Source organism: Mirounga leonina, unplaced genomic scaffold (assembly GCF_011800145.1).
Source record: "Mirounga leonina isolate KUSES-001 unplaced genomic scaffold, KU_Mleo_1.0 Mir_104, whole genome shotgun sequence".
Classification (NCBI taxonomy): Eukaryota; Metazoa; Chordata; class Mammalia; order Carnivora; family Phocidae; genus Mirounga; species Mirounga leonina.
Window position 1 is genome coordinate 5,727,955 of NW_023270231.1, and position 27,353 is coordinate 5,755,307.

A 27,353-nucleotide genomic window follows, 5' to 3' on the forward strand; every position below is an offset into this window, starting at 1 on the left:
GAGCCAGACTCCAGTGACGGCCTTTTTAGACCCAGATAAACTGAAATGAGAGTACATTTGAGAGTGAAGATTCCATGTATACTCTGCAATAACAGGCAGCCTTCAGAAGGATTGCTTTACTCAAATGGGGGTGCGAGGGAGGCACACTAACCTAAGTTTCTGGGTCAGTCTAAAAATAATCTCAGCTGTCTGGTAGGTTTTAAGAGGCTCATTTTTTTCCTGACAACGGAGTGTTTCTGGTCACACACATCAGACATGCTGGGCTTTTAAAGAAGCAACCATTTATCCATAAAGGCAGGACTTCTTGAAACTAAAACAAACCTACCAGTAGGTATTTGCTCAAGGCGCCTGGGTGGCTCAGTCGTTAAGCTTCTGCCTTCGGCTCAGGTCACGATCCCAGGGTCCTGGGATCGAGTCCCACATCGGGCTCCCTGCTTGGCAGGAAGCCTGCTTCTCCCTCTCCCACTCCCCCTGCTTGTGTTCCTGCTCTCGCTATCTCTCTCTGTGTCAAATAAATAAAATCTTTAAAAAAAAAAAAAAAAGATATTTGCTCAGTTACATCCAACTCTGAAGGGTAGCATATTTGTTTCCATCAGAAAACAGTCATGTTTGTACACAGGATCCTAATTAAACTCTTCACCCTTCCTCTATTTCTTGATCATAGAGGGTCCCATTAAAATCTCCCAATGATTAAAGAAAAACAGGCTGTTCTCCTAAGGAAGCAATGTTACTTAAAACAGCTCCCTAAAGAACAACTAGTGGTTGCATCTTTAATATATAAAAAATAACCTTTAAAAGCCTAATTCCTAAAAAGTAAACAAAAGTTTTGAAATAACTAAATTTTAAAAAATCAAGACTTTATTGGATAAATGTTACACAACATTCTTTAACATTTAAGTCTTCGCATACTTTAGATGAGAAACAACTTTTGTCATTCAAGTCTACAGAATGAAAGAGGCTTGTGAAGATGTGAAATACAAAGGTAGCATGAAGCAGAGCTTAAATATTAAGCAACTAAAGCAATGAAAAGTGAAATAGCAACATGGTATGTCTAGATTTTAAGTACCACCAAATTTCATTTATTAAGAAATGAAAATGTGGTTTATAACAAAACACCTTTGAGAATTTTGTCATGAGAAAAAATATTAGATACTTAAAAGAATTGGGAGAGATCAGATTTTGCCTTTGTGTTATTTCTTGGTCACTTCCATCACTCTGCGCAAAGTATTGTACAGTCCACCATGGCGTGGAGTTGTCTGGTTCTTGAAGTGAGCCTGAAAGGTACTGCTGGTGTTCAATCTCAGAAAGAACTAGATGGACCCCACCCGAAGCCCTGGGGCCGGGAAGAGGAGGGGGCCGTGGAGGTACACATAATCTTTAGAGCTCCCTGCTGCTCCAGGTTCTGAGCTGACTTTTTCAGATTGGATCAAATGTGCATAATGACTTCATGAAGATTTCCCAAAGGACTTTAGAATGTGCTCCAAGCTTTTAATTACTTGCAGTGCAATTAGAATTTGTATTAAGCTCATCGAAGACTGTCTTCCTTTAAAACAAGTGCTAGTCAGATGTATCAACTGTTCTCCAGCTCTCAGAACCTTTTCTTAATCCTGAGTGTGGGGTTATTAAGAAATCCCAAACCTGTACAGTAAGATTATGGAAAGTTTAAACACTTGAGCCAAATGCTCACTTATCTGTTACGTTGCTTCAAATGAATTTTGTATTTTATTTTTTGGCGTTTTCCCCCCTTTTTTTGTATTAAGTAATCAATATGGATTATCTTTCTGGTTTAAAAAATAAATCAGTATTGCCACTAAAAAACTTGTTTTATTATTAAAAGTACTGCACCATCAAATATAAAACGCCTTAAAAATGTAGTACTAATAGGTCCATCTGGTTTTCTCATGAAAGTTTTCTCCATTCATTAAAAAGAAAAATTAAGGTTTTTCATAATATGTATTTCCAAAGACAAGAAAAACATTATGGTCTCCATTAATAAGAATTCATGTTCCATGCATGAAAGCTCTTTATGGGTCTGTTCCTACTGCTTGTTCCCAGGGTCAAGTCCCACCTGACACCTGGGAGAATATCTTGCACTTAGAAGGGGCTCTCCATGAGAGAGGTCCACATCAAAATTCAGGGAAAAAGCCTTTCCACCTCAGTAGAATTAAGAAATAGCTCTTGGAGTAAAAATTTTCACTCTAAGGTCAACACTAGCCTATCCGCTTTGAGTCAGAATTTAAAAGGTAAGAATGCAGTTATGAAAATGTGCACAAAATGTTAAATACTGGTGGCAAATAAATACATCTTAATATGTTCTAACAAGCAAACGTATATTCAAGATAATACAGCCCTGTTTTACTGAAGAAAGAAAAGATCCAAATTCTCTTTGCGGGGTGGGGTGGGGCACTTTGCCATCCTTTCAGTAGGATGTTAGAGCATCTTTCCTGTTGTTTCCACTGGTACCCTGAAGGAGACCTTGGCCTTGCCCAGGCAGCCGTGACTCTTGCTGTTACAGGAGAGCCATCTTAGAAATGCCTTTGCTCATATCTGAACTGATTAACAAAACCTTGGAGAAAGCACAGTTTTAGTTTAAAAAATAATTAATTCAGCGTCTCTGTCATCATCCCATGCCTTTTAGGCCTGTCCAAACTGTACTGAAAGAACTTCACATTCAGAAAAAGTTACGGTCAGTGATTCTTCATATATATAAAATTCAAGTGAGTTCTTTGCGTGTTTCATATCACTTTTCTCCTCCTCTCATGCATAATTTATTGCAATAGTTCATTTTTTATAAAATATTCCCCTAATACCTTTTCTTCGGTTTAATACGGCACAATTTGCAAGTGCCCCTTTATAGACTTCGGTTTTAACCACTGCCTTAACATTTACTTCTTAGTGCAGCTTTAAAAATCTGAGTCTCCAATGTCATTCAGTCCTGATGCTCTGGTGTGGGGTCATTGTGGGACGGGTCCATGAAACCAGCAGCCTGCTAATGTCTTTGTGCTGAAATACAGTAAAGAAAAGGAAGAAAATGTAGTTAAGCACAAGTAAATAGGAGAAAAATGATGTCCTCGTTGTTTAAATTCAGCCCTATGTAGATTATGGGGTCACACTTACTTCTTTTAAATTAGCTAAACTTAACTGACACTTGAAAAAACCATTTACTTCCACTCTAAACCAGCAGAAGCATTCATTGTATTTCCAAAGTGCATCTGGCCAAATTCCAACACAAAACTGTTGTCACCTTCACAGAGTCAGTCTGCACTTGAGTAGATTTTTAAAAATCATTGTTGATGAATATTTGCCTTTGGGGGAAGGGGGGGCGTTTAGCTTCGTTCTCTATGCTGCCCCTTCGCCGGCATCCATGTTAACCTTTGGAAGTCCACACCGCTGCCTGCCGTGGGCCAGTCGGAGGCACCAGTGGCCTTCCTTGCGCGGGCTGCCTCCAGACGGGAGCCGATTCCTACCGGAAACCAAGCTAGGCGCGGGTCAGCTGCAGACCGTACCATCTGCTATGCGCAAAGAGCAAACGAGGGGGGTGGAGGGTGCCTTCCCAGAGGGACACACAGCACATCAGAAGGCGTCCAGAGCGCCATGTTGCTACTCGAAGACAACTTCTGCACACCAGGTGGACTGACTAGTGTCCCGTATTACACCAGCACACCAGATCATGAGCAGAGGCTCTCTTTACCAAACCTCCAACAAGAAGCGAGACTGAGCAAAACATTTATAGAGGGTAAGGCTTAGAAAAATTACTGCCAGCATGACCGGAATTTCTGCCCAACATTATCGACTTCCCTTTAATACCAAGTGGTAAAAACCCCACTGCAATCCTCTATCATCCTTGGTTAATGCCTCTCGGACCCGGTAGACTAAGTAACAGTTAAGAGCTCAAATTCCAAAAGAAGTGATCGTGGAGAGAATGATGATTTTTTTTGTGTGTCCAATGTATTTTTAAACCAAACCAAAGATCTGTGGCGTGTTCAGTGGAATAACAACTGACAAAATAAACACAGAATGCAAAAAGGGAAAAAGAAAAACCACCCTCGTCCTTCCCAATATTTAACTTCCAAACATTTCAAAGTAGGAATCTTTGCCATTCTTTGCTAGAACTCTTGATCTCCTGTTAGCTTCCTGGGTTGCCTCCCTGACTTACTGGATCGAGGCCTATAAAACACAGTAACCGGATATTCTATCACGTTTTCCTCAAGCAATGAACAGTGGCTTCTAGCTGTAAGTACCCCACACATCAGAATAGAAGGTGAATAGTCTTCGCTTCTGAAGAAACAATGATTAACACCTTTAAATCTGACATTGAACTAAGAAACGTTTATTTTTTAAAACTAGTATTGTAATACTCTTTAGACCCACACAAAGCTTGGGAAGTAAACTGAAAGAGAAGAAAAAAAGGAAAACAGCCAATCCCATGCACAATTCCATTTCCTTCTATTTACGACTCAGTATTTGGCTTCAACCTTAGGCCTATTCAAGTGGACAAGCAAGCCCAGGGTTGAAGCAGGTCTTACTATTCCTATGAGAGGTGCAGAAAACTAACACACCGTTCCCTCAAGAAATCACCATCAGCGTCGCTGCCATCCCTACAGTACAGCTCCGAGTCCAGAACCTCCCAGCCTCAATCTCCGATCCCAACTGTGCCATTCTGACCCAGCTCGCAACCACCACAGGGTTAAATAGCCTTAATTCAAGGAAGCAAAGAGAGAGAAGTTAAACGGCAGCACAACAGAAACCTTAAACCTTTTCAGCTGTGTAAGAGCCCAAACGAAGCCTTTAAGGCGCTATCCAAAGAGGTCTCAATAAATGTAAAGATTACGGCCCCTCTGAGTTTAGGCTTTCCTGATGTAAATGACAATGGTTTTGAGGTTAATTCACTAAGAAAAAAAAATATATATATATATATGTTCATATGGATATATATAATCTTATAGATACACATTAAGAATGACTAAGAAGTGGATATAAAAGTGACAAAGACTGATAGGGAAAAGACAAGAAATCCACTATTTGACTTCCCACGGTGACTCGGTTGCTATGTGACATAACTCTACAACCTGATAGCCAACTTTTAGCGCCCTAGGAGAAACTCCTTTCAGAGAAGCTCACAGGCGGCTAGCTCTACTTTTCTTAGCACGACTCAGTTACTGTCACTCGTTAAAACTGTCACCTACATGAGGTACACCCAGCTACCAAGGTCACTGAAAACTACAGAAAAAGAACGAATGAATTCTTTGAGGTCTAGCCTGATCTACTTCAGAATGATTAAGTGATGACATGACGCCCTCTTCACTCTGCGGCAGGGCTTAGCACAGACAGACCTGCCCGTCTCACTGTTAACTTCAATGCTCCCAGTCTGAATCCACAGTGGTCTGTCAGACACTGTAAGGGAGCAGCAGGACTCGTCACTGTCTGATGTAATAGCTGCCATTTGTTGAGACCTATGGTAGAAAAAACCAAGTTAACAAAAGGAGAGCAGTCATTTGAGTTCTTTCAAATCCACTTTACAAAAAAATTTTAAAAATAAGACCAAAATTCAGTTGAATTTTCATAATGTATTCTAGATAACTTGCTGACTTCACAGGAAGTGAAGCTTGGGTACGAAAAGACAAGACGTGAGGTGTGTCTACACACCAGCGCTAGCCAGGAGAGGGCACTCTCCGGCACCAGTCCGATCAGCAGCGACACGCCTTGGGACGCCCACACTGAGCGGCTAACTCCCACGTTAATGTTCCAGCTAAAAAACTTCTCCTAGCCTACTACTAACGGAGGGTTGCAGTAGTCCTATCTTCTCAGTATATGGCGAGAGCTGAAGTTGTCTTCCTTGTCCACGTTATTGCATCAGTGAGCTCAAAGACCCTATTTTGCAGAATGACCAAAAACTACCTGACGCCTCCTCTCCTTTGCACACTAACTTAGGACCTGACCTTCCTGTGTGAGTCAGTACCTGCTTGAAGTAAGTTTGACAAGATAAGCTTTCTCACTTGGGCTTTCGGAACAGAGACTTCAAATAGAAAGAATGATTCAAATGAAAGACTGCTGTTTTAAGCCTTATTTTTAACATATTTCCTTGTCTTCTTACTCCCCTATTTTAAGTATAAACAATTCATCACATCAGGGTAGTCAACTCTGGGATCATTGATTTAGGGGATTTTCAGTCCTTATAATGAATGATTTTTAGAATACTAAAGTACATCAGAAACAGTAACATATAATCAAAACTTTTTAAAAAGGCTTTTCTGACATTGAGAAAGAAAGGTCATACACATGATCTATAAAAATAATTACTTCTGAATTTTAACTCAAAGGAGAACAATTTTCTTAAATGAGACTTAATGAGATTATTCACCCTTTTGTTCATGGGAAAACTTAGATATACTATGTAAGTATATCTTATATACCTAAATATACTATTAACTGTAATCCAACAGCAATCACAGAAGAAAAAAAGTAATCCAAGTGCATGAAGCAATTTAACTTTGAACCTCTCCCTCCATAAGTAAAACTTGTTAGGTTTCAACAGTCATTCTGTATCTCTTCTTTGGGAGCGCCTCAGTGGCTCAGTCAGTTAAGCATCTGCCTTTGGCTCAGGTCATGATGCCAGGGTCCGGGTATCAAGCCCCACATCGGGCTCCCCCGCTCAGCAGAGTCTGCTTCTCCGCCTGCCTCTCACCCCACTTGTGTTCTCTCTCTCTTGCTCGCTCTCAAATGAATAAAATCTTTAAAAATAAATAAATCTTTAAAAAAAAGGAAGCAGGTCATGCTCTTTGAGGGAAGTTCAGCATTAAAAATAAAGAGTTAAGATTATATAAGATTATAGACAGGTACCAGTTATCTTGCTGAACACTAAGTTTTCCCTGATACAGTGTAGTATCATGCAACATGAGCAGGAAAAGCACATTGCCTCGTTCTTCTCATTCTGGTTTTCTAGCCTTGGTACTCTTTTTCTAACCAGTTATTCCAATAAGGTTTTAATAGTTCTTCCCAGCCTACCAAGATGCCCCTCCCAGCCGGATTCCTTGATAAAAGCTAAAGTGGGGGTGGCAATCATAGGTTTGTAGTTAACAGCATCTAAAAAATGAGCAATGGATAAAGAGGACTACCTTCTGGAAAATACGGCCACGATGCACAAAGATCAAGGCCGTAGAATGTGTATTTCCCTCCTAAAAAGTGGAAACAATCTACTCAATCATACCAGTAGTAATAAAAAATAAAAAGCAATGTTCAATATCCATTTTTTCATCACTTGGCAAAAAAATATTAAAACACCAGGGTCCCATGGGAATACAGCATTTGTGCAAATCGGCTAATTGATGCAACCTAAAGGCTGACAGGCATAGCTTTGTGCTTCTAATACCTTTGTAAAGCTCTCCTAAGAGGACCTCTACTCCACTGAGCCCCACCAGCGCAGATACTTCTCATGCCTCTCTGAAAGGACTTGGGATGTGCCAGGCTTCTGGGATGGCAACTGGTCGTTAGTACGTAACTGTCTGAACCAGAGTTACTCTTCCTCATTCATTCACAGGTAAACATCATTTCTCCTTTGTCAGGCCCTGTGCTTGGCATAAGGGAGAGTAGAAACGGGAGAGGAATAGACTGGAATTTATGCAATACATAAACGAATGAGGCAAGAGTTGAAAGAGGAGATGAATGCAGTTCTCCCTTCACTGTAATCCCCATGACCCCCAAACCCAGCGCCCTCCACAAATGTCTGTTGAATGTAGTTAATGCCGCCTTCTAGATGTTTCCGGACAATCATACTATGATTACTGTAATCTCAGATAAGAATACATTGTAACACTTTTCATTTATAAGGTGTATATGTTGCACAAAGATAATTTCGAAAGCCACCAGGAGGAAATTCCTATGCCACACACAGAAAGTGGTGGTTGTGGCAATGGCAGCAAGTTCTCTCTCTAGGTCTTATGCCAGGCACTGCACTGCTTTAAACATTTAAGTTCTCACAATTACCTTATGAGGTACTATTATTCTCCCCGTATCACAGAGGAGGACACTGAGGTAACCCAAGATCACACAGCTAGCTTGTAGGAGTCAGATCCAAGTCTTCCTTTGAATCTAGGAAGAAATCTGGCTCAAGACCCTGTACTTTCAATCATGTGCCTGAAAAGTGAGAAAGAATGATTCTTTGCTCAGGGTGCCCGGCTGGCTCAGTCAGAGTGTGCAACTTTTGATCTCAGGGTTGTGAGTTCGAGCCCCACGCTGGGTGTGGAGATTAATTTAAAAATAAATCTTAAAAAAAAAAAGATTCTTTGCTCAATAAAAGCCTAGTATGGAACACTGCTGGTCACTGTTAAGTTATATACTCCTAAGTATCCATTTCTATATTTTACACTCAACAGGAGAACCCTGACATTCCTCCAAAAACATTCTCCCCAAGCAAGCAAAAAACTCTTGTTTTACTCAGGAAAAATTATATCCCTTCTAGCCTTCTTCAGTAACTTTTTTTTTTAAGATTTTATTTATTTATTTGACAGAGAGAGTACAAACAGGGAGAGCAGCAGAGGGAGAGGGAGAAGCAGGCTCCCTGCTGAACTGGGAGCCTGATTCGGGGCTCGATCCCAGGACCCTGGGATCATGACCTGAGCCGAAGGCAGATGCTTAACCGACTGAACCACCCAGGCACCTCTTTTTTCAATAACTTTTAAGGGAATCTGTGCTGGAGAGAACTAATGAGGGACACTGGAGTTACAAAGCTATCTTACACATTTCTTTTTTAAAATGCCTTTGCTAAAACTTGATATATATTATTACAAGTTTTTAGTTTAAATGAAAAGGGGGAAAGTGTGATAACAGCTTTAGCTATGGCATATGTGGTTTTCCTTCTAGATACAGGCACTAGCATAGAAAAAACTATGAGTTTCAAATCATAATTTCTGGTTAAGACTTAGATTTCTAAGTCAATAAAAAAGCTACCTGTCACATTCTTATGATACAAGGAAGATTCCATATTTATATTACAGCCATGTTTTCAAGTTACTTTTAATGGGGCCTTATAGAACTATTAGGAATTCGAGGAAAATTTTAATTCACACTTAAACCAAGTTTTAAGGGATGCCTGGGTGGCTCAGTCAGTTAAGCATCTGCCTTCGCCTCAGGTCATGATCCCAGGGTCCTGGGATCGAGTCCCGCATTGGGCTCCCTGCTCAGCGGGGAGTCTGCTTCACCCTCTGCCTGCCGCTCCCCCTGCTTGTGCTCTCTCTCTCTCTAAGACAGAAAGATACATACATACATACATATACACATACCTGCTTTTTTTAAAAAAATAAACCAAGTTTTAAGACCATGTATTTTTTAACTGATCTTTTTCAACATCAAAGTTTTAAGAAATTGTTGTACAAATATAAAAGTGTCCAATAGAAGGCCTGTAAGTTAGACAACATATATTACAAGCCATCTAATTTATTCAGTGGAAAAATAAGAATTTGACTCAGAAATTTGGCATTTTGATAAATCCTTGTAATTTTTTTGAGTCTGCATCTCTTTTCCTTTACACCTCCCCATAACCAATCTTAATTTGTGCCAGAATAACAGGAATCTATAAGAAAAATTCAAGTTGAGCCATTACTTTTTTCCAGAGATTAGATGCATTAAAATTTGACTCAATCCATCCCAAGATGGATTTAAAGACATGATATAAAAATAATTTAAGGGGCGCCTGGGTGGCTCAGTCATTAAGCGTCTGCCTTCGGCTCAGGTCATGATCCCAGGGTCCTGGGATCGAGCCCCACATCGGGCTCCCTGCTCGGCGGGAAGCCTGCTTCTCCCTCTCCCACTCCCCCTGCTTGTGTTCCCTCTCTTGCTATGTGTCTGTCAAATAAATAAATAAGATCTTTAAAAATAATAATAATAATAATTTAAGGTGTGCACGTGTATGGCACAATTGGTTAAGCTTCCGACTTGGTTTCGGCTCAGGTTGTGATCTCAGGGTCATGAGATCAAGTCCCAAGTTGGGCTCTGCACTCAGCATGGAGTCTGCTTGAGATTCTCTCTCCTTTCCCTCTGCCCTTCCCACTCATGCTCTACGTGTTTTTAAAAAAATTTAGGGGCGACTGGGTGGCTCAGCCGGCTGGGCGTCTGCCTTCGGCTCAGGTCATGGTTTCAGGGTCCTGGGCTCAAGCCCCAAGTCGGGCTGTCTGCTGGGGGTGGGGGGGCCGGCTTCTCCCTCTCACTCTCTGTGCTTGCTCTCTCAAATAAATAAGATCTTTAAAAAAAATTTAGCATTTCCTACCAGAGTGTGGTACACAGGATAATGTGAGAATTTTAACACATATGTATGTCAAGGAATATTTGTTTGCCATTAACTATACTGACATAAAAAGTGAAAAAGTGAGTAACAATATACAAATTTGAAAATATGACAAAAAGTATGATGGTGTATAAATAATTTAAGTTTTGGAAGCTAATTAATTCCATTACTAAAGTAATTTAAGTGGTTTCCATATTCATAAAGTTGTCCAAAACAATTGTTTTTGTCACTGGGAGGGGATGGTTTTAACTTAAAACCTACTCGTAAAAGACTTTAATTGGCAGGCGCTTGGGTGGCTCAGTTGGTTAAGCGACTGCCTTCGGCTCAGGTCATGATCCCGGAGTCCCGGGATCGAGTCCCGCATCGGGCTCCCGGCTCAGCAGGCAGCCTGCTTCTCCCTCTGACCCTATCCCCCCTCATGCTGTTTCTCTCTCTCTCTCTCTCTTAAATAAATAAATAAATAAAATCTTTATAAAAATGGGGCACCATTAGCACAGGACTGCAAGCTGATTACGCAGGAATGCCTGGAAACCAGGCAGCCCAGGTGTATGTTCCAATCACCGTGCTTGACTAAGAAAAACACTCCCGTGACTTTATCTAGAACATTATCAGCACAAATTTAAAAGATTTCTATCAAAATCCAATTGGAAGGATTGGAAGGATGGAAGGATTATGACGGGTACACATGTGAATGTACTTAATGACAGAACTGTACACTTTGTAAAAAAAAAATGGTTAAAATGGTTAAATTGTATATTAGGTGTACTTAACACTTTAAAATACAAAAAAAATTACAATGTTCTATTAATATGACAGGAAGAAATTTCCACCTGAAGTCACAAGGGAAAAAAATCGTTGAGTCTATAAATATTAAGTCTCTTGAGTAAAGATTAAATAAAGAGAGACACCTGGGTGGCTCAGTGGGTTAAGCGTCGGCCTTCGGCTCAGGTCATGATCCCAGGGTCCTAGGATCAAGTCCCATATTGGGCTCCTTGCTCGGCAGGGAGCCTGTTTCTCCCTCTGCCTGCTGATCCCCCTGCTTGTGCTCGCTGTCTCTCTGATAAATCTTAAAAAAAAAAAAAAAGATTAAACAGAGAGTTGAGCTGTTTCTTTTTCTTTTTTTTAAAAGATTTTATTTATTTATTTGAGAGAGAGCACATGAGAGGAGGGAGGGTCAGAGGGAGAAGCAGACTCCCTGCAGAGCAGGGAGCCTGATGCGGGACTCGATCCCGGGACTCCAGGATCATGACCTGAGCCGAAGGCAGTCGCTTAACCAACTGAGCCACCCAGGCGCCCTGAGCTGTTTCTTTTTTTTAAAAAAAAGATTTATTTTATTTATTTGACAGAGAGAGAGAGACACAGCGAGAGAGGGAACACAAGCAGGGGGAGTGGGAGAGGGAGAAGCAGGCTTCCTGCCAAGGAGGGAGCCCGATGCGGGGCTCGATCCCAGGACTCTGGGATCATGACCTGAGTCGAAGGCAGACTCTTAATGACTGAGCCACCCAGGTGCCCCTGTTTCTCTTCTGATCTTAGTGTTGACTATCCATGGTAGAGAAACGAAGACATCCTGGAAAACTGAAAATAGAGAGCGCATCTCTATCACTGGGACTTTAAACTTCCTATTCCTTTATTGAAAATAGCACAATAGAGCCTATTAATTACTAAGGCTTTCATTTTCTAATTCTCCACACTGCTGAGTGAAGGCATACTGCAGGTGTATATAAACTACAGGTACAGAATATAAAGAGCCTATTAACTCAGAACCAGGTGAAAGTAACTCATTCAGCTTAGTGGTTTAATTCTCTCCTGGCAAATGGCATGGTGCCAGCCTCTTCTTTTCTGAACTGCCTGTGTATCAGGCATTTCAATTAGAGATGGTCTTAGCAGCCAACATACTAATACAATCTCAAGGCAAATGCTAAATTTGACCAAACTTAGAAATAGGGTCTTCATTCTCTCTGGCAAATTCCCTATCAGAGGCCTTCACTGGGCCCAAATCAAAACAATATCCTGAATCAAAACATCTGATCAGGGGCGCCTGGGTGGCTCAGTTGGTTAAGCGACTGCCTTCGGCTCAGGTCATGATCCTGGAGTGCCTGGATCGAGTCCCACATCGGGCTCTCTGCTCGGCGGGGAGCCTGCTTCTCCCTCTGACCCTCCCCCCTCTCATGTGCTCTCTCTCTGTCTCATTCTGTCTCAAATAAATAAAATCTTTAAAAAAAAAAAATCTGATCAACTTTTCTAGACCTTTGTCAGTCCCTTCTCTGCTAGGAGTACTAAACAAAAATGAACTGATACAGCACAAACCACAGGAAAAAACACAATTTAAAAGGGAAAAATCTAATTTTAGATCCAAATTATAGATTTCTTAAGGTACAGGCATACCTCTTTTTATTGTGCTTCACTTTACTACGCTTCGCAGATACTGTTTTGGTTTTTTTTAAGACTTCAGTGGAGGAAGTAACTGCAGATGCGGTAGAAATAACAAGAGAACTAGAAGTGGAGCCTGAAGATGGGACTGAATTGCTGCCATCTCATGATAAAACATTAACAGATGAGGAGTTGCTTCTTATGGGTGAGCAAAGAAAGTATTTCTTGAGATGGAATCTATTCCTGATGAAGATGCTGTGAAGATTGTTGAAACAACAAGATTTAGGATATTACATCAACTTAGTTGATAAAAAGCAACGGCAGAATTTGAGAGGACTGACACCATTTTGAAAGAAGTTCCTCTGTGGGTAAATGCCATCTAACAACACTGCATGCCAAAGAAGAAATTGTTCATGAAAAGCAGAGTCAATCGATGCAGCAAACTTCACCACTGTCTTACTTTAAGAAACTGCCACAGCCACCCCAACCTTCAGCAACCACCACCCTGATCCGTCAGCAGCCATCAGCATCGAGGCAAGACTCTGCATACCAGGGAAAGATTTACGACCCACTGAGAGCTCAGATGGTTAGTTTTTTAGCAGTAAAATTTTTTTAATTAAGGTATATACATTATTTTTAGACACAATGCTACTGCACATAGACTGCAATATAAATAACTTTTATATGCACTGGGAAACCAAAAAATTCATGACTCGCTTTATTGGAATATTCACTTTATTGTGGTGGTCTGGAACCAAACCCACAGTATCTCTGAGGTATGCCTGTATTTCCAATTCCCAATTCAGTTATTCTATGTAAAGGAATCCTCTATGTATATAGAGGAATGCAAATGTGTTATCTTTCCTTCAACATAACCAGTATTAAGTACAACCTGCTCAAAATAGCAGTGCCAGTCAGTATTTTGTAAATTACAAACTCAGACCCACTAACAAGATACACATTTGATTTTAGCAGCACTTTCATACTGCCTGAAATCTGTCTTCATATCTATATCCTTGTCTACTTAGTACTAATTTAAAATTACTGTTTATAGAATTTTCCATCAAAACCACGTAGGATACATCAAATCATGCAAATGGGGCAGACTAATGAATTTTACTTTCCCCATCTCACTGATCTTTTTTACATCTAGTTCCACATCTATAAATGAGTCGAAAAGATATCCCTTTCAAATGAACAGTCAGCATTCTGTTCAATACATTCTGGGAAACTAAGAAAAATACTCTGATGCTTTAAATTTCTGAGCAATTCTAGAAATAAAGACCTCTCTGGCTGTTACAGCTTACTTTCACTTGGTTTCTCCCCTTGCTAATCCTTTGTTTTACCCTTTTTCTTTTTTTTTTAGATCGCTGGAGATTTGGCCTAAGCCTAGTTTTCTCTCTGCAAAAGGAAAAAAAACACATTTGGTTATCTCCATACAAAGAGTAAATGCCTCCTCTGACCACTTTAAAGGAAAAGAGCTGCAACTATCCAATTCAACTCTATCTCCTCCATCTGCAGTAAATACTGGATAAATTTACCTGCTTAAGAAATTTCTATTTGGGGGCGCCTGGGTGGCTCAGTTGGCTAAGCGACTGCCTTCAGCTCAGGTCATGATCCTGGAGTCCCGGGATCGAGTCCCACATCGGGCTCCCTGCTCAGCGGGGGGTCTGCTTCTCCCTCTGACCCTCTTCCCTCTCTTGCTATCTGTCTCTCATTCTCTCTCTCAAATAAATAAATAAAATCTTAAAAAAAAAAGAAATTTCTATTTGGCATAATGTAGAGAAGCTGAATCACTATTATTGTACACCTGAACTAATGTAACATTATGTCAACTTTACTCAAAATTTAAAAATTTCCATTTGAAATTGGAAACACAAATATGCAGCTACTGGATTTAGTGTTTAGTATGTATTTTAAGATTAAGGAATTCTTTAAAATTTTTCCTTACTGAAACATCAGATGAAATATGCCAGTTTAAAATGGAGGGATCGGGGCGCCTGGGTGGCTCAGTTGGTTAAGCGACTGCCTTCGGCTCAGGTCATGATCCTGGAGTCCCGGGATCGAGTCCCGCATCGGGCTCCCTGCTCGGCGGGGAGTCTGCTTCTCCCTCTGACCCTCCCCCCTCTCATGTGCTCTCTCTCCTCTCATCCTCTCTCTCAAATAAATAAATAAATAAAATCTTTTAAAAAAATAAAAATAAAAAAAATAAAATGGAGGGATCATTTGGCATGATAGAGATCATGCACATTTGTGATTATGCTTGAACCTTTCCCTCCGTGGTATGGACTACATAAAATTTAATGTTATTTTTGTACTCATCATGACTTTATTCCCGCCACCCACCCCCAATCAGGGCTTCTGAAACAAATCAAATTTGGTTTATGCCAACAGAGCGCATTTGCCAACGCACTCAACTTATTAGCAATATCTACTGTCAAACCCACTATGTTAAGATAAAACTCACCTGGATCATTACATGAAGCCTTAGAATTAAATTATTTTAAGTGACTTTTTGCTCTGCCTCGCTTAAATCTTTCTGAACCTTAGATTTTATCTGAACAAGTTCATTAATCTGAAACAGTACTCAAAAATTTAAGATACTTCCTTAAAACCCCTCAGTCACACCGTGAACATCTTTCAACCTGTTATAATCAAAGAATTTTAAAAGTAGTATAGTTGTTTCTGTTTGCAGGAAAGAATATGTTCTACTCAAGTGAAACTTTTTTTAATTGTGTGTTTATTATAATCAAAAAGCATTGACTGAGTTCCCCAGATGAAATTCTACTTGCTTTTGCAGAAATCAGTACATAAATCATAAAAGTCCGTAACTTTAAAGAAGCTGAGATTATGGATTTTAATCTCCATTTATCTTTTCATCATTAATTCCATAGGTAACTAAGACATTTCAAATTGGATTACTTAGAATTACACAGAAAGTTGCTCTCTTGAAAATTTTCAAGTTTCTGAATGTGTCAAATTGATACTCTATGAAATTCAAAAGGTAGTTAGACACAAAAAAATATGAAAGCAACTTGAAAAATCTTGGGATAAACTTGCCTCCACGGGCAATCAGATCTATTTTTCACTAACAATAAAAAGCTAAAAATGGAAAGTCAAATCTGAGGGACAGACGGACCATGTAGAAAAACAGTGATCTAAGTTACTAGCCCCAAAAGCAAGGATACCTGAGGCAGACCAGGCTAAAGAGAGACTGGTTGTAACTACCCAAATATTAAAAAAGAGCCATGTGATGAAGTATTAAGGCTAAACATGAGGAAAATTAAACCCACACATATATGAGAAATTGGCGGGAGGAGGGTCTCAAATCTAGAAGCGTTATCAGACCTCTACACTATAAAACCTCATTTTAGAATACATGGATTAATCACTTACTTGAATTTTATCTATGGCCAGGTAATATATTCTGATAGGACAAATAGGAAAATAAAGGTTTGATAATTTTCATCTCCTCTATACACTATTACAAAGAGTAACTTTCTACCATCTTGATATTTTTCAAAGCTTTTTGAGAAACACACACAAATAATTTGGATTTAGTTGATTTTATTTACAGCTTTTTTTTTTTTTTTTACATTTCAGAGCATTACACAATTACATTTTCTCATTTTCTGACCTGCAAACAGATACCTTAAATGGAAATATTTTTTTTAAATTATCAAATTAGGTACATCCAAAATGCAACAATTACACATATGACAATTAATTCACAAAGTGTAATTTACCAGGACGTATCCTAAGAATTTAGGAACAGCCAGTCAGGAGAAATCTGACCAAATTTAGCAATCAACTATTTACATATCCAAAGACAAACCTACCTAAACTCCCAAACCAGAATTTTGAAAGTTTTTGTTAAATCCCCATTAAACAAGAGTGACGATTCAACCCTTGTCAGCCTTAAAAAGTCTTAACCCCAAATACTGGGCTATTTCCCCAGTCCACAACTGAATAGCAAGCATCTCAGTTTGTCAAACACCTAAGTATCAAACTCTTGCGCCGTTGTGCACATAGAAGGGCTAAGTATTCATTAATTAAAAAACAAGTAGTCATTAAATATCCACACTATTCCCCATCCCCACCCCCAACCCAGCTCACCCAGCCCTTACTGCAATCCCAAATATGCAACCTATGTCACACGGTGACAAGCTAGGTTATATATATGTATGTATTGCATCTACACACATATACGTACATGTGCATATATATAAATATACACACATACACACAGTACTAGGTACAAATGGCAATTAACAGTCCCTGCAAAAATTCATTTTCAGTTGAGGCTATGGCTCCTATGCCTTGGGACGGTTTGACTTCAAAACTGAAAAATACTGCTAAAATCTCACTTCCTTAAGACAAAATTTGATTGCTTGTTCGGTTTAAGCTTCTCAGTCTAAAAATGGCTATCGGGTAAGTATAAAAAAGCAGCCAACGGAGTACAATTCCTCCCTCCGATTTGGCCACGCTATTTCGTAGAAGTTACTCCTAACTAGACTAGGAAATCTGCGGTGCCTTCCAGTGGTTCTTGCCTACCTTACTGTCCACGTTCACGTTTCGAACTGTGTCAACAGAGCCCGCACTTCAGGGGTCAGCTGCTTGGCAGCCCTAGCCGCCTCTGTGACAGCCTTGCGGTACAGGCCCTTTCTCTTCTTATTAAAGCGTGACTGGAAGTTTTCTAGAAAGGGGGAGAGTTGCGAAAGAGCAAGAAAAGAGGTTGTTGGAGAGCCAAACCACGAAATACGGGCCTCCTGTCGGACCAAAAGGCCGTTATCTTTCCGGCTCACAGTTATAGTGAGAATACGGGCTGGCCACCAAGGGAAGCCATAGATCTTGGCCCAAACAATGTCCCCTACACATATGGTCCTGCCATCTGGTGTGACGCATTTAGAGACGTTTTTGGAAAAGACTTTCATTTTCAAGGAATTACTGAGCTTTTTCTCTTCCTTTGAAGAGGAGGAAGTGGAGGAGGTGGAAGGTGCATGCATACTGCCTGGAGGAAAATCAAAGCTTTCGGAAGAACTACACTCAGAGTTGGAGGATTTCAAATCATCTGTGCTATCAATGCTACACACTGAAGCACTGGAAGAGTCAGATTTCTTTTGATTTAGGGTCATGTAAACAGAGATATTGCTTTTGCTGCCCTTTTTGCCCAGTGTCTGTGGTTCATCCTGCTCACCAGGCACAAGCACTTCATTGGTGTCCTGAACCTCACTGTTGGCCTCTTCAGGGCCTTTTGAGGGGCTCTGATTTTCTGAAGGGGCCTCACCTGCTGAGCGGGTAGAGGTGCAGCGAGACTGGGGCTTGGGTGCCATCTTGCCACTCCGCATTTTCTCAAGTCCTGTCTTCAAAGAAGAGTCATTTTCTTCATTCCTGTACCTTTGTGGTTTTAAACGAACCCGGGGTGGAAGGGAACCTGAGCTAGGACTCTGATAGCGACGTGTGAAATGGACCTTTGAATGTGCATTTTTGGATGTAGAGGTTTCACTTTGCTTCTTTTGTGCCTTTTCTTTGGCAATTTTCAACACTTCCCGAGCTTTTGCATGATCCATGTTCTTACTCTGGAGCACTTTTTTAGTACTTAACTGAGCTTTTGATGTGTTTGCCTGAGCAGAAACTTTGACTACTCTGCCTCTGCTGTGAGCAATATTGGAAACCTTCACCACAGCATTTCTTTTCTGGCTTTCGTTTTGGTTTTTCCCATCCACTTTATGGTCAGTTTTCAGTTTTTTGTTCACAGTAGTTACACTTTCGTTTTTCCGTTTTTTGTCTTCATATTTAGAAGAGTCACTTGCACTACTACCTTTTCTAATTTCCTTTTTCTCCGCAACAACACTGTTTTTACATTTGTCACACAGGACTTGCCTGGGTCGCAGTTTAATAGCATTCATTATTGAAGTAGGTTCTTCCCTGTACATTTTTCGTTTGGGTCGCTTAATTTTCCGAGGCGGTGGCTGAGGTATTGACTGGTTATAGGTGTCCCTGATAAACAAAGGGGGAGGGTAAGGTGCTCCTTCATGGAAGAGAGGCGGTGGTTTGGAAGTCCACAGGCTTTCAGCCAAGCCCCGCTCGGGAGGAGAGATGGGAGAAGGGTCATCGGGAACAGCACCATTCACTTCACGCTTGACTTCTGTCCCTTCTTGGAATGTATTACTTTGGAGCTGCATGGCTTCAGGTTTCTCCTTATATTCCCTTTTGGGAAACACTGTCACAGGGATCCCATGGGGCCCAAACCTTGGAAAGAAATCAAAGAAAAAAAGAAGACATTAACATTTAATGTCTATGATTCAGTTTCTTACACTGAAACACCACCTAGTGTTTGTACGTATGACCTTTCCTGAACTCTATTCCATATTAAAAAATAAAAACAAAAACCTACTAACCACCTCCCCACCAAAATCCCAAAGCCCTTCATTTTTTATTGGTCCTACATTTTAGGTATAAACAGATTATACATTTAGGTATAAACTCAAATGATTGTTCTAAGCAGCACCAGAATAGCGGACATTATTTTCTTTTTAAGCTGACATTATTTAAAACAGACCTTTCAGTCTTAGATCAGAAAGGTGTTCTATCAGATAGCTTAACACTATATGTCATTTGAGGTTATATTTGCTGGACTATGGACAAGTCCAGTAAATGCAACTATAAATATACAACATACACATCTCCCTCTGGTTATAAGAGCTTTCAAAAGCTTCACAAAACAAATTCAGCCTTAACTACCCAAAAACACTGAATAGGTAAATTTCCACCTCAACTTCACTTAATCACTAAAGATTCAAAGACCAGCTGCTCCCTTACTCTTGTACCCTAACTCTTGAAGCCATTCATCTACCTCCTGCCCCCAAAACCCACAAAAATATGAGTAATTCAGATGCCCAAATTACCACACAAGCAGATAAGTACAGAGCCGTGGCTACCTTTTTAAAAAATACATCACACATTAAGAAATATTATGTATGTATACGTGCATGCATATATAAATATATAAATACACACACTTAAGCCAAAGTTTCACTAAATGTTTAACCTTCTATTATGTGATACATAATGATATTTTCCCCCTACTCTGGTCTATTTCATTTGTTTTAATGCTGGTCAGACTCATTACATGGATTTTAAAACTGGTCCAGACCCAGTTTGAAAAGCACTGGTAGAGAACACAAATCTTTACAATTCTCAGTTTCTAATAAAACAAGGGTCAACATAACCCTGTTCTTCATGTAGACTTAGAAATCACTGTGATTTAATCCTCCTGGGCTAAACATCTTAAAGCTAAACCTGCTACACTCAGATTCCTTCACATAAAAATAAAACCACACTACCAAATAATTTCATCATGTGCATGTTAACATGTTAATTGTAAGCACTGTTTGATGCTGTCTGAACAGCAGTGAACACAATTCTAAAGTCAATCCTTTCGGGCAGCAAGGATCGGCTTCAGACAGAACTCCTAAGATGCAAATGTCTTGCATGTCTGTTTTTCTAGAGAATGAGTCTTCGTTCTCATTCTCTAACATATCCTTAGGTCCCCAATATCTTTGTTGGGAAGAAATCTTGACATCAATTTCTTAGGGCTATAAACACACCTAAACTCAGATGGGGATGTAGTAAGTGCCAATACCACCAGTTCTGTTTCTGATACCTAAATTATTTTCTCCCTGAAGTCTTCTGTTAGTTTGGTGACCACAAACCAACAGCTTGTAAGAAAGTATGTACAAACCACAAAGGAAGAGGAAAGCTTTTACCCAGGGTGCGACAGACTCGAATCTATTCTAGCACAGCATCTGGTACTTAAATGTTTGCGTCCTATTTACTTGGCAAGGCGATTTGAGCATTTAGCCTTTTCTTTTATGAACGAGAGGTGATTTTTGGATCTTCACATACAGCTACATAAAATCATGTAACTTATCTGAGGCGAGACCACTACTGATACAGAGCAATCAAATTTCTAACCCTTAAGAAGCTATCCTTTTGCCCCACTGCACTTTCACATGCTGTTTTCACAGCTGAATAAAAAATGCCCATCCTCTTATTAGGCATAACTAAAATTATAATCATCCTAATGTCTGAGGTAAAGTTTCACACCTGTTCTTACCAACTTTGTATCCATGGTGTTACTAAACATCTCTAGATGCAGTTTTTGTTATGTGTAAAATAGGCTAACACTATTTCCTACCTTAAAGGATTCAGGTAAGGATTAACAGGAAAATGCCAGCCATTTTCTTGACTAAACTTTACTTCATTTAATCTGATTTTTTAATAATTTTTAAAAGATTTTATTTATTGTGAGAGAGAGAGAGAGAGAGCACCCACGTGCACAAGTAGGCGGAGAGGGAGAAGGAGAAGCAGGCTCCCTGCTGAGCAGGGGTGGGGGGCCAAGAAGGAGGGGGCCTCTAGATCCCAGGACCCTGGATCATGGACCTGAGCTGAAGGCAGACCCTTAACCAACTGAGCCACCCATGCGCCCCATTTGATCTTATCTTCAACTAATTTACTAAACTTTCAGATCATTTCTACATCTTAATTTATACTCTCAAAGTGAAGACGATCTAGCCAATTATTTTAGAACTTTATACCAAATAAGCTGTGGAATCTATTATGTTTTCCCTCAGGGAGTTTAATAAAAACTTTAATTTCACTTCTGGGGGTTTTTTCCCTTGCCTTTCCCTCTGAAGCATACAAAATACAAACATTAAATGTCTTTAGTAACATAGGAAGGCACTTCATTGTGCAGTAATAAGGCACCAAAAGCGGGGGGGAAAAGCCAAGCTGGTAATTGTGGGTGGTAGATAATTTGGCAAAAGTAGAAAAATATTTTTAAGTAATAATAAAACTTCCTCAAAGGATCACAAAGATTAAATCACCTTAGGAAGAAAAGGGATATCAATGTACTACTCCATCTCAGTAATCCTGCTGTTTCCCTAACATGGACAATACTTATTAGTATTATAACGGTGTTTTCAAACTAATGGTGAAGATGTTGGTTGTGAAATCAATTTCCAGGATCACAACTATGATTTAAATATTAAAAATCAGAGTCTAAATATATGTAACTGCAATGGAACTGTTTCATATGTATATGTATATACACATCCACATGTAAAATACATTTGTAACTATGCTCAAAATTCTGAAAACCATCAATTTATGAAACTGTAACCTTAATAAGAATATAAAGTAGCAACAAAACTACATCCTCTTCCTGCACCTGGCTGATTCAGTCAGTAGAGCATGTGACTCGATCTCAGAGTGGTGAGTTCAAGCCCCACACTGGGCATGGAGCCTATTTAAAAACAACAACAACAACAAAAAACTATGTTCTCTTAAAAATCCCAAAATCTAATTTCTCAAGTGTGTTCTCTAGAGATCTGCAACACTCTGTGGTGTTTGAAAATGAAGATTCCTAAGCCCTACCCCAAGACTGAATCATAAGACCCTCCCCTGGGTCAGGGGGAAACACAGGACTTAAATTTTTAGCAAACACTTTTGCTTTAGCTTTTTCTAAGGTGAAGGTATTTATGTCTCATGTGAATGCTCACCTCAGCAGAGGAGGATTTGAATCGTTCGAGAGGTGAAAGCCTGACTAGTATCCTTGCTTGAGTTTTTTCGAGAAGAACTTTTCACAAATTCTTGAAGACTTGAGCAATAAGACGCAAAAGCATCTGTCCTCTTTTCTCCACCCCTTTTCAGGCAACAAGAAAGTATTTATTGGGGCACTGGGGTGGCTCAGTTGCTAAGCGTCTGCCTTCAGCTCAGGTCATGATCCCGGAATCCTAGGATTGAGCCCCGCATCAGGCTCCCTGCTCAGCGGGGAGCCTGCTTCTTCCTCTCCCACTCCCCCAGCTTGTGTTCCCTCTCTTGCTGTCTCTGTCAAACAAATAAAATCTTAAAAAAAAAAAAAAAAAAAAGCATATCAGTGACTCATCCTAACCCTTACCTATTTTCAGTATTCTTTAACCACTACCCAAAAATTCTAAAGGAAAAATATTCAGGTATTATGGCTTAATTAAAAATTTCTGGGGAGGGGCGCCTGGGTGGCTCAGTCATTAAGCGTCTGCCTTTGGCTCAGGTCATGATCCCAGTGTCCTGGGATAGAGCCCCACATTGGGCTCCCTGCTCAGCAGGAAGCCTGCTTCTCCCTCTCCCGCTCCCCCTGCTTGTGTTCCCTCTGTCGCTGTGTCTCTCTCTGTCAAATAAATAAAATCTTTAAAAACTAAATAAATAAAAATTTCTGGGGAGCCTGGCTGACTCAGTCAGTGAAGCATGTGACTCGATCTTGGGGTTGTGAGTTTGAGCCCCATGTTGGGTACAGAGTTTACTTAAAAATAAAAAATCTTTTGGGGCGCCTGGGTGGCTGTCAGTTAAGCATCAGACTTGGGTTTCAGCTCAGGTCGTGATCTCACGGTTGTGCGTTTGAGCCTGTGTTGGGCTCCCCACTCAATGGGGATTTTGCTTGAGAGTCTCTCTCCCTCTGCCTCTGCCCCTCATCCCCCACTCCACTCGTGGGCTCCCTCCCAAAATTAAAAAAAAAAAAAAAAATCAATGAATAAAAAAGGAAAAAACCTTTAAAAAATATAAATAAAAATAGCTTAGTACCAGAGACCTCTGAACTATCTTTGCAAATTCCTGTGAATCTATACAATAAAGTTTTAAAACTAGCTACCTTCTTAGTAATTTAGGAGTAATGATAGCCAAAGTTTTGAGGAGGAGAATACTGGGGCTTAATAGTTATTTTGTGTCAAGGCAAGAGAAAGAGAAAAAGGATCCTCACCTAACGTAAAGGTGAAACAAATGTAATACAGAGTATTTAATAAGCTAGAATTCAAAAAGTGACTTATAATTATAGAAAGGATAAGAATATTTTCTGGTATTTAGGTTCCATTCTAGAGGTCTGAATTTTACTGATGATTCTAGATTTGACTAAATGAAGCTTCTATTCACCCACTGATAAAATTATGGTACTTGCTTAAGATTTCTAGCATTACCAATCAATCCTATACCTAGATATGTATCACTTCTTAGAGTGAAAACTATCATCAAAATTCCCTTTCCACAGGAATACTTCAAACAAAATAAAAAATGTTTACCAACAACTCTTACCTCTTATGCTGAAAGTATTTTTTAAATGCTGATATATTTTAAAAAATAAAAAAATTAAGGCTGATATATTGTTTATCAACATTAACTTCACAGCAACCTCAATCACCTTATCTCTGACCTAGGATTATACTCTTTTCCTTCCTGTTTACAATAGTTTAATAGTGCACAACTGATTCTCATTTTCTTCTTTCAAATTCTGGTTGCCAAGCTCCTACTTTAAAAGGAAATTCTTCTAAAAATATTGTACAGTAAAAATAAAGAAACTAAGGATTCGTATTTTAGGCAAGCAAACAGAGATCCTGAAGAATTTGACACTCAAAAAATTCAGGAGGGTTAGTTGAGACAGGCCCCAGTGTTCTGGCTGGCTCAGACCTCCCTCCAATAAACAGAAAACAAAAAGAAACCTTTCTTTCCCAAAATTATGTTCTCTTAAAGAATCTACAGTAAGAAAAATTTAAATGCAATTAACCACATGAAAAATAGTAATCCAGACTCATTTCAATTCAAGCAGTTGTTTTCAGAAATTACTTCTTCCTTAAATTAGCAACAGGTTAAATCATAAAGGAGGGAAAACTATAAAGCAAACTTATTTTGGTTCACATTCCATCTCTGGAGATTGGTTATGTCAAAATTTAATCTCAGGATAAATGAAATTAATTCAATAAACTGTGCCCAGAAGAAAATTTTACATAAATAAAAATGTGTATCTAAGCACATCAAAATTAAAAATTCAAGCCAGTACACAACACTTCTGGATGTATATCCAAAATAATCGAAAACAGGGTCTCCAAGAGATATTTGCATACCCATGTTCCTAGCAGCATTATTCACAATAGCCAAAAAGTGGAAACCCAAGCACCCATCAACAAATGGATAAATAAAATGTGGTATGTACATACAATGGAATACTATTCAGCCTTAAAATGGAAATCCTGGGGGCGCCTGAGTGGCTCAGTCAGCTAAGCGGCTGCCTTCGGCTCAGGTCATGATCCCAGGGTCCTGGGATCGAGCCCCGCATCAGGCTCTCTGCTCAGCGGGAAGCCTGCTTCTCCCTCTCCCTCTGCCTGCCACTCTGCCTACTTGTGCTGTCTCTCTATCTCTCTGTCAAATAAATAAGTAAAATCTTTAAAAAAAAAAAAAAAAATGGAAATCCTGTCACGTAACAACATGGATGAACCTTGAGAACATTATGCTAAGTACAATAAGCCAGAAACAAAAAGAGCCTCTATGATTCCACTTACAGATCTAAAGTAGTCAAAATCAGACAAACAGAGTAGAACTGGTGGTTGTCAGGACTGCAGGGAGGGGGAAATGGGGAGTTGTTTAATGCGTCTGGAGTTTTAGTTTTACAAGATTAAAAAGTTCTGGAGATCTGTTTCACAACAATGTGAATGTACTTAACACTAGTTACTGAACTATACACTTAAAAATGGTTAAGATGGGGGAGGTACCTTGGGGCACCTGGGTGGCTCAGTTGGTTAAGCATCTGTCTTCCGCTAGGGTTATGATCCTGGAGTCCTGGATCTAGCCCCCTGCCGTCGGGCTCTGCAAGCTGCAGGGAACCTGCTTCTCCCTCTGCCCCTCCCCACTCATGCTCTCTTTCTCTCTCAAATAAAATCTTTAAAAAAAAAAAAAAAAAAAGGTTGGGAGTGCCTGGGTGGTGCGGTCCGACTCTTGATTTCAGCCCAGGTCATGATTTCAGCCCCCATGCTGGGCTTCGGGCTTTGTGCTCAGCGGGGAGTCGGCTTGATATTCTCTCTCTCCCTCTGCCCCCCCCCGAAATAAATAAATCTTTTGAAAAAATGGTTAAGATAGCATGTGTGTCTTTTTCCACAATTCTTAAAAATTTTTAACTGTATATCTACCTAACACTGAGGGGAAAGTTTGATGAAAAGCAGTTTATTTTCATGGTAGTAAAGGAATGATTAGTACAATGGAAATAACAGTAACTACACTGAGGAGTAACAGGACAATGACCTGACCTGAGAATCTAAGTGAACATCAGCAATGAGGGCAGATGTGGAACCCTGAGAACACTGCATCACCTGTATAACCTGAACCTCTTGTGAGCAACCATCAGAGAAACCTAAATTGAGGAATAGTGCCTATTACATATATTCTATGGCAATTGAATGCAATACATGATCATTTACTGGGGGAGGAAAAACTTTAAAAGGATATTATTGAAAAAATTGACAAAATAATGAAATATGGGCTACAAACTAAAGTACTCCGTTTCTTGGATTTGAAAACTATATTGATCTTAAATAAATGCACAAGTATGGAGGGGTAAAGGAGAATGATGTATGCAACCTACTCTCAAAACAGTTCAAGAAAAAATACTTTTAAAGACCAATAAAGCAAACATGGCAAAATGCTAAAAAGTTTGCTTTACTGGTCAAATCCAGTAAATTTCTCCAAGACTATAACTTTTTCTTCATGACACAGCTCATAATTTCCTCACAAGCCATCCGCCCTAAGGGGTTATTGGGTAGAAAAGATTAAGAAACATTCTATACCATACATTATCCAAGCATCTCCTAGTTATCTCATTCCCTAGTAAAATAGAAGTATCATCCTTGTTTATAAAAGGGTAAAGTTATACTTTGAAGCTTCTACACATCATTTCAAGGTATTCTGAAGATACAGACTATACTGCAATACAACAGGATTTAGGTTAGTGGCCAGTCAAGCAAACCCGTATTAATCAATCCTGCCACTTAGGAGCTACTTCTTGAAAGTCCTAACAGTTACCACATACAGCACTTACTGTGTGCCAGGAACTATTTAAGTATGTACTTATTCACATTAATTCATTTAATGACCACAACCCTTTTAGGAAAGTTATTTGTTCTACCCCCATTTTACAGAGAGGGTAAGTGACCTTCCCAACACCACACAGCTAGTAAGGAGTAGAGCCAGGCTGTGAATTCAAGCGGAGTAGAGCCAGGCTGTGAATTCAAGCGGTCAACCCGGAAGCCAGGTTCTTTGCTGCTCCTGCCTCCCTTGTTTCATCCAGTGACTTGTGACTTAAGCCCTCTCAACCACCTCCACTTCCCCACCAAGGGAGTGCACGTGCGGACAGGTCCACATGCTCTTTTCTCCCGTGCAGATAGACAGGCTTCAGAATTTGGAATTTTTCTGGCTTTTTGAGATAATAAGCAGCCTATTATCAAGCACATTAATGCTTCAACAATCAAATGAAAAAACGTTCACACTAAATGGGATATACAGATATAATAATAATCTCACATAATTTCAGTCACGTTAGGTTTTCCCACCAGAAAGTAATAAAAAGTTCAGTTTTCAGAGCTTTTGGACACTGGAATTATAGTTAAGTAACTTCAAAGAATTGTCATCTAGATTAATTAAGAATATGCATAAAAAGGGGCACCTGGGTAGCTCAGTCTATTGAGCACCAAGTCTTGGTTTCAGCTTAGGTCATGTTCTCAGGGTCGGAAGATCACGCCACACCTGAGGGTGGAGTCTGCTTGAGAATCTCTGCCTCTCTCCCCTTTTTCCCCTCCCCCACTCACAGGCACTTGCGAGCTCTTAAATTTTAAAAATCTTTTTAAAAAGA

The 27,353-nt window shown here is 39.8% G+C and overlaps 1 protein-coding gene and 1 long non-coding RNA gene across 9 annotated transcripts in view; one reads left to right on the plus strand and one right to left on the minus strand.

Annotated features, from left to right (window-relative positions):
* Positions 1–836: 836 nt before the first annotated feature.
* PWWP2A (PWWP domain containing 2A) overlaps positions 837–27,353 on the minus strand; it is a 37,215-nt gene continuing 10,698 nt past the window's right edge. For 2 of the 8 annotated variants that reach the window (XM_035013492.1, XM_035013529.1), the window contains one exon: positions 16,258–18,901. In XM_035013492.1, coding sequence (XP_034869383.1) covers positions 17,218–18,901 — 1,684 coding nt within the window. In that variant the 3' untranslated portion in view covers positions 16,258–17,217. Of the gene's footprint in view, positions 3,004–5,329; positions 5,454–7,115; positions 7,176–16,257; positions 18,902–27,353 lie in introns of those variants that run through there. The other 6 variants (XM_035013502.1, XM_035013511.1, XM_035013538.1 and 3 more) reach the window with 6 other exon arrangements.
* LOC118016193 lies at positions 12,872–14,114 on the plus strand. The gene is made up of 2 exons (XR_004680775.1): positions 12,872–13,235; positions 14,016–14,114. It is a non-coding gene; the product is annotated as an uncharacterized LOC118016193 (long non-coding RNA).